This window comes from Aphidius gifuensis, linkage group LG2 (assembly GCF_014905175.1).
Source record: "Aphidius gifuensis isolate YNYX2018 linkage group LG2, ASM1490517v1, whole genome shotgun sequence".
In the NCBI taxonomy this organism is placed as follows: domain Eukaryota; kingdom Metazoa; phylum Arthropoda; class Insecta; order Hymenoptera; family Braconidae; genus Aphidius; species Aphidius gifuensis.
Genome location: NC_057789.1, coordinates 25,456,930 through 25,464,567, shown reverse-complemented (window position 1 = coordinate 25,464,567; position 7,638 = coordinate 25,456,930). Strand labels below are relative to the sequence as shown.

Genomic DNA, 7,638 nt, shown 5'->3' with positions numbered 1-7,638 from the left:
AAACGTCCAGATGTGAAAAGAGAGAGGGAAGGAACCGTCCCGGGTGACGGTCAGCGAGCGCGAGCTGACCCTTGACCCATTGTATGTCTCGTTCCGCATGGTTTTACCTCGTCGCACCCGTTAAACTTTATCCTGGCTGTAGTGTGGCGTGGGTGAATTCGCGGGAGGGGTGCAAGTTGGCCCGCGGGCGTCCCAAGACCGTGAGAACACCACCTATAATATTATTTAGTCTGCCCGTGCTCAGTTTGCTTCATTCCTTCTTTCCTTCTCGCTTCACTTCTTTTTTATATATTACTTTTTTTTATTTTTATTTTAATCTTTCTTGCTTTCTTACACCAGCACCATTACACCATTATATATATTTTCTTATATATATATATATTACTTTCTTGATGTTGCTCGTCTCCTAAAGATCACTGTTGTTGGGCCCATGGGCACTATGGATATACACGGTTTACTCTTGAGCGCATTAATTGCCGTCGTAAATTATTGCGGTCTTTGCAGTCTTAAAGACACAAAATGAAACGATATTACGCTTTCAAGTAATATACGTATAACAATGGGCCTTATGAAATGATGAGAAAGATCAACAAATAAATTGTTAAAGTCTCGTTTAAACTCAATCTTTGCGTCATTGAATATATTTTTTTATTTTATTTTATTCATTTTACTATTTAACAATTGTCGCATTTTATATGATAAACGTGCATTTTGTATAAATGGGCCTTATTATTATTGTATTACAAACATAAATATTAATCAAATAGAAATTGTTTTTTTTTTTTTATCTAGCATAATAAATCGTTCAAGTAATGCTATTAAATATACACACTTGTATACCTTACAATAATAGAAATTAAAAAATAAAAAAAAAAAAACTATATATACTAAACAGATGGGGCCTTATACAATTACAATATATAATACAATAGTTTTTTATTTTTCGTATATTCATGTAAAGCGTTAAGTCGACTATTTTAATTGTCGACAAGCTGGTTCGATTAGCAGAGTAATAAATCTGACATGCGCTACGTCAATATTTTGCGGGGGCCCTATACTCACTATGGGGGTCCCAATATAAATATATATATATTGAAGTTGCGTGATATAGCGTATGCACAAGCGCGCACGCTTATGAATACGCCAGCGGGTCGATATTTTTATTTTCATTTTTTATTCATAAAACTCCCCCGCAAGTTTGGCATGCGCGTGTGTGTTACCAGGCAATGGGACTCATGGATATATAATACATGCTTCTCGTATGCCCAGCTGTCGGGGTCCACAGGCCCCTCATATTCTATCTCACTTTTTTTTAAATTTTCTGTTTCTGTTTTTTCTTGTATAAGCTAAACGCACACGTTAACCACAAGTCCCACCATTGTCTCAAATAATCGCCACCAGGTGGCTTGCCCAGGAAACCTTCGCACTGTGAACACTGTCTGTTTTAAATTGTGTTTCTATTGTTTAATTTCCAGCCGTTTGCCGGCTGGAAAATGTACGTTATAAAAATTTAATTGTGTATCATCAATGTTAATTAATTATCTGTGATTATTATTATATTTTTTTTTTTCAACTTGAAAAATTCAATAAAGATTTTAATTTATTATTATTATTATGAGTGATGATTATAAACATTTAATTGGGAATAATATATTTTGTTTTTCAACAAAATAAATAAAACAAAGTGATTAATGAAAAATAATTAAATAAAAAGTCAATTTAATGGTGACTAGTGAGCTAAATAATAATAATAATATAGTGATAATGCAGGAAGATAGACAAGAAACACCAACAATAACAAATTCGTCATCAACAACAATGACATCATCATCAACAGCAACAATGGATTATAGAAATGAGATTGATTCATCAAATGAATCACTTATGATTGATTCAAATTTACCAAATTTAACACTACAAAGTGTTGCACTTGGTTTACAAGGTGTTATATTAGCAGCATTACAACGTGCTGCATTATTACCACCTGGTCCAGCAGCAGCTGCATTAAATTTACAAGCACTTGATACATACATAGCACTTCATAGATTTCATGCAAATAATAATGCAACAGTTAATATATCATCATCACAAAATTCTAATTTTATTTTACCTGGATTAACAACATCACAAAGATGTACATCACTTAATGTTACAAATTTAAATCCTACATTAACAACAACAACAACAACAAATACAAATACAACATCATTAAAAAGTGATTTAGATATTGATATATTACAAACAACACTTGATGATGATATTGATGATGATGATGATGGTGTATCACATCTTGATTTTGTAACTGATCCAGAAGAAGATTTAGCATTATTAGAAGAAGAAGAAGAAGATAATTTAATACATGAACAATCTAAAACAACATTATCAATAGCAACACAAAATGATAAACTATTACATCGTATTTCTGATGTTAGTCAAACAACAACAACAACAACAACAAAATTAAATTTACCGACGGTATCACAAATAATAATTCCATCAACAACAACAAATAATTCTACAACAACAACAATATCAACAGACAATTCATCATTACCACGTAATTGTCGTGCATCAAGACCAAAAAAACAATTTATTTGTAAATTTTGCAGTAGACAATTTACCAAATCTTATAATCTATTGATACATGAAAGAACACACACTGATGAAAGACCATATTCATGTGATATTTGTGGGAAAGCTTTCCGACGGCAAGATCATCTCAGAGATCACAGGTAAATATCAACACATACTCTATACTTTCACCATATATATTTAAGCTTTTTTTTCTTTTATTATTTTCAAATAAATAAATAAATATAATAAACGCATAAAAAAAAATTCATGGTTTTATATTTATCTTGTTTATATATACGTGTAGCAATTTAGGAAGTACCAAGCCTCAGTGTAGAAATATTATACTTCAAATAAGATGATGATTATATTTCTTGCACTAAACTTTCGCTTGCAGGTCTCTTTATGATCCGTATCAAATTGAGTTTTGCTCGGCTCGTTATATACACGCCTTAGTCTTTTTTTTATTCAATTTTTAAATTTATTTATTTATTTATTTATAATATTTATTTGTTTGTATAAATTTAATAATATTGTTTTTTTTTTTTTAGGTATATACATAGCAAAGAAAAACCATTTAAATGTGCTGAATGTGGTAAAGGATTTTGTCAAAGTAGAACACTTGCTGTACATAAAATTCTTCATATGGAAGAATCACCACATAAATGTCCAGTTTGTGCTAGAAGTTTTAATCAACGTAGTAATTTAAAAACACATTTATTAACACATACTGATATCAAACCATATCATTGTGCATCATGTGGTAAAGTATTTCGTCGTAATTGTGATCTAAGACGACATTCATTGACTCATAATTTGGGAGTTTCATCATCACCACCACCTGGTATTTCTGTTGCTGGTACAAGTACAGCTGTTCTTCAAGAAACATCTTAAAACAAAAAAAAACGATTTATCCTTTTTTTTTTTTATTATTATTAAAAAGAAAACGTTATTTAATTTAAAAATTATTTCATGACTTTTTTTTTATTTTTCTTGAAAATAGACTACACATATTTTTTACTCCATCTGTGATCTTTATCATCAGATTTTTTTTTGTTTTATTGCAATTTTATATTATTAAAAAAATTATTATTGATTTTATTTTCTTTAGAAAAATTAGGCTCGTGCTCATGTAGATCTGTAATTAATCAAATCACAAAATTACATTTGTAAAAAAAAATTTTTATATATTTATAATCATATTTGTTTATGATCATTTGGTGTGTGTATGTTTTGATATATATTTTTTGTCTGTGTTTTATTATTACGATTATTATTGATATTATTATTATTACTATTTTGTATACGTAAAAAATAAATATATTGCTATTTTTTAAATTTATAAATATTAAGAGTTTAAAAAAAAAAAAAACAAAAAAAAAATATTTAACAAGTTTATTTATTTATGTAAAAAAAAAACCATAAATATATTTATTTATTTATTTATATATTTATATTTAAAAAATGATAACCGTAGAGCTTTATGAATCCATGAAATCATAAATGATAATTAAGTATAAGGGCAGAGTTTATTAATTGACCACTTTTGTGTGTTGCCTTTAAAAATTTTACGACTGATCAAAAGAGCGTGTTTGTGAGTTAAATATAAAAATGAAATATAAAACAAAAAAAAAAAAAAAAGGATGATGATGATGATAATATATATGAAGAAAGAAGAAATGCAAGAGACGAAAAGGTGGCTCGTGTTTCAAAGGGCAGGTACCGCCAGGTGCGCGTCATGGACATCAACTCTGGTGATACGATGTCTAAGGTTACGTTAATTTTTATTTATATTTATTTTTTTCAAAGCCATTATCGAGATACCTCAACCAAAAAAATTTTGGTTATTCCTTCTTAAAGTACGATAAGACGTATACAATCGTGTGCGGTCATTTCTCACCTTAACTTTGGAACGGATATCCCAACTTTATATACATACAACTCATCCTCCACATTTTTTTTTTACCGGTCAGTCTTGTTAGGTATCATGAGTAATATCATGCATGATGGTGTGAACTATCCATATATATATTTATCCTTTTTTTATAGTTTTTCAGGAGGGACATTTTTTTTATCTTTTTAGCTTGACTTGAAAATTGATTGTCCAGTTTTAAATAACGTGATAAATAAAAAATAATTTAAATCAACAAAATAAAAAAAAAAAACATCATTTACTAAAATCTTGAAAATTAAATGAAATAAGATCTTTAAATTGAAATAAAAAAAAAAATTTTTTTTTTATATATAAATGTATTTTATTTTTTCGTCACTCATGGGCAGTTGAAATTCACATTAATCGTCACCACATAACATGTTAGTGAAAGATTAGCATTTAGAATAAATCAACGATTCACTAAAATAAAAAAAAAAATAAATAAATAAAATGTTTTTTTTCTCACCTCGTGCGTGTGTGATCTTATCTCATTGATAGAGACCACTTCTAAAAATAAAATATCTCAAGTAGCTTTAGCGGCATGGAGAAAAAAAATAAATAAAAATAAAAAATATTAACAAAGGGTGTCAACGACAGAAAAATCATGGCTCATCATTTTGTATATATAAAATAAAATAAAATATCTCTTGGATTTAAAATATATATAAAAAAAAAATTAAAAAATTCAGCAACAGTGAGATATATATGTATGTAATCTAAAGTTTGTTCTGGCAAAGGTGTGGACATGCCAACATTACAGTGAACATTCCACAAGTTAGCACGAGCATGTCCACATACATGGCTTTTTTTTTTTTATACTCGTGTTTGTGTTTAAAAGACGTAAGACATTTTTAAAAGGCCCAAAAAATATCTTGCAAATCTAAAACACAATAAGTCAACAGAAAAAAAATAAAACTAATTTGCGTTTTAGTGAAAAAAAAAAAAGGAAAATATTGTCGCGTGTGGCCTCTGTGAAATTATATCAATTGGTAGTGGTGTAATATCAAGTATATAAAATTCAGTAAATAAGTTAAACAGTGGGGGTAGAAATTTTTCATAAGGACACACAGGACCACACGCACGCGCCGCCCACCAGATAACCTATCACTTGCAACAACTAACGTGATATCAATGCGCATGTAATTTTTTTTTTTTTTTTTCTTTCCTTCATTTTTAAAACAAGATAACTGCATGAAAATATATTGTAAAAATTTATATTATGGTTTTTTGTTTTAGTATTATTATTTTTTTTTTTTCTATATATTTAATTTAATTTAATTTTATCTTTTAAATCCCTTATTTTAAACAATATCGTTAACATTGAATAAAAGTGTTGATGGTAATTTTTTGCAATCATCATAACCATCAATTTTCCAATTCAAAAATACAAACATACCGTAATCCAACGATAGGTTGTTTTAAAATATATTTTTTTTTTCATTTTTATTGTTATTTTTATGTATATTGGTTTTAAATTTATTTATTTTTCGATTTCTCTTGTTTTTTTTTATTTTTCAAACGAGAAATAGAAATATACTAAATAAAAAAAAAATATATATATTATCAAAAAAGACACACGCATACAGACATTAAACGAGATGCTTTTTTTTTTTTATTTATTTATTTGCGTAGGTGTCCAGATGGACCGGTAAAGAATCGATTTATTTGGCGAAAATATTTTTGGAAATTCTTGAAAAAAAAAAATGTTCTTGTTATCTTTTTTTATAAAAAATATTTCGAAAAAAAAAAAACTCAATGCTCAAGCATTTGAGATAAAATGTTGGAGGCAAAACGTGTGTGTACATTTTTTTTTTTTTTTAAATTTATTTCACGCCTGATACAGTTGAGGGAAGAAAAATAAAAAAAAAAAAATATATACCAGACGTTCTTATTGACCGTGTTGCACTCTGTTACACGAGTGAATGGTGTTACCTGGAGTCTGGACGGTATCCCATTTACACGAGGTATGGTAAAAGCAATGAGAAAAAGATAAAAATAATAATAAAAATAAAGATAAGTGTGTTGAACCTCACACGTATAGTGCGAGCGTAACGTCTCCATACAAACTGAACGAAGTTGTACTTGCCGATATACGATCAGAGATGGTCTTTCATGCGCGCAACTCTTGTTGAGTACGGAAGGAAGCCCACCCGCAATATACTTGAGACCTTGTAAATATAAGATCTAAGTAAGAGAGTCAAGAATGAATTTACAACTGGTGACAATATTGTAATATAGAACCTGGATACATACAAACTTACCATTAACATTTCTCTTTCTCGTGTTAATTCATTTGAAAACAATTTTTTTTTTTTCTTCTCTTTTCTTATTTCCATTTCTGCAGCCAGGCCCACATAAGATCCCCATACTTTATTATATACAGTTTATTTTTTATTTCATTATTTTAATTTTTTTTAATTTTTTTTTATTATTTTTATAATTTGTTTTGTGGTTTTTTGTGTCGTCTTGCATGAGGTGACGAAATACATGTCGGAAAGTTTAAAAGAAACTATAATTCATGGATTTTAATCGGTACTATTTTAAAAATGTGTATATGGCGTAGCCAAATTTTTATGTAGGCGCTTTGGTGTGGACAGTGGTATTGTATATATACATATAGATCTACGAAAAATATATGGATACAGGCGGGTACAATATAATGAACGGGACAATATGTACGCCCCGGGCGCTTGTCGCGCGACTTCTTTTGCGACACACCAGTTTTTAAACTACCCACACACGTGAACTTGTCTGGGGGAAGAAAAAAAATCTTTATGAATGCATCATGTATCCTCTATGATTATTTTTCTATTAAAAAAAATATTAAAAAACATGAACGTCAGCTAACTAATTAACTAACCAACGTTAGCTAATTTTTGATGTAAAGTCTTTTTTTGACTTGTTCAATCAAATTTGGATCAGATTAAACAAATTTATAGCTCCATAATAATTTAGTGATTGTTTTTGTCTTGATAAATCATCTTTTCAACTGATCCATTACAAAAAAAAGTAAAAAACAATCTAATTATATTGATTTCCATTATTTTTTTGTCATCATCACGATATGTTTCATATGCAAAATTTCTCCCTGGCTTCTCACATATTCCCAGTTCGTAATAGTAAGAAAAAAAATG

At 28.6% G+C, this 7,638-nt stretch overlaps 1 protein-coding gene across 1 annotated transcript; it reads left to right on the top strand.

The window, feature by feature from the left end:
• Positions 1 to 1,424: 1,424 nt before the first annotated feature.
• LOC122849819 (protein sister of odd and bowel-like) lies at positions 1,425 to 3,790 on the top strand. The gene is made up of 2 exons (XM_044148646.1): positions 1,425 to 2,732; positions 3,123 to 3,790. The coding sequence occupies exons 1-2, from the start codon at positions 1,723 to 1,725 to the stop codon at positions 3,463 to 3,465; spliced, it is 1,353 nt and encodes a 450-aa protein (XP_044004581.1). The 5' UTR covers positions 1,425 to 1,722; the 3' UTR covers positions 3,466 to 3,790.
• Positions 3,791 to 7,638: the final 3,848 nt, after the last annotated feature.